This window comes from Penaeus monodon, chromosome 33 (genome assembly GCF_015228065.2).
Source record: "Penaeus monodon isolate SGIC_2016 chromosome 33, NSTDA_Pmon_1, whole genome shotgun sequence".
Taxonomy (NCBI): domain Eukaryota; kingdom Metazoa; phylum Arthropoda; class Malacostraca; order Decapoda; family Penaeidae; genus Penaeus; species Penaeus monodon.
In genome coordinates, this window is record NC_051418.1 from 35,407,122 (window position 1) to 35,407,325 (window position 204).

The 204-nt window shown below is 39.2% G+C and overlaps 1 protein-coding gene across 1 annotated transcript in view; it reads left to right on the top strand.

The window, feature by feature from the left end:
• Window positions 1–204, top strand: part of LOC119594431 (E3 ubiquitin-protein ligase RNF123-like) — a gene marked incomplete at its 3' end in the record, with an annotated part of 13,922 nt that overhangs the window by 2,795 nt on the left and 10,923 nt on the right. Inside the window, 1 exon segment of the mRNA XM_037943491.1 lies at window positions 62–155. Within this exon segment, the coding sequence (XP_037799419.1) occupies window positions 62–155 (94 nt within the window).

A 204-nucleotide genomic window follows, 5' to 3' on the forward strand; every position in this document is an offset into this window, starting at 1 on the left:
TAGCAGGAGAAAGAACCCGTAAAAGTGTATTGTTTAAATAATATTTGATGTCATTTTTCAGCGGCATCTATAGTGAATTGCCAGATTACGGAAGTGTCCAGTATTTAATTCGACTCTGTCTTGAGAATGAGGTACAGCGTCATTCTCAGAGCAAAGTAAGTGAAATGCCTTCTGTTGTGTTGATCGTACATTTACCCCTCCCCA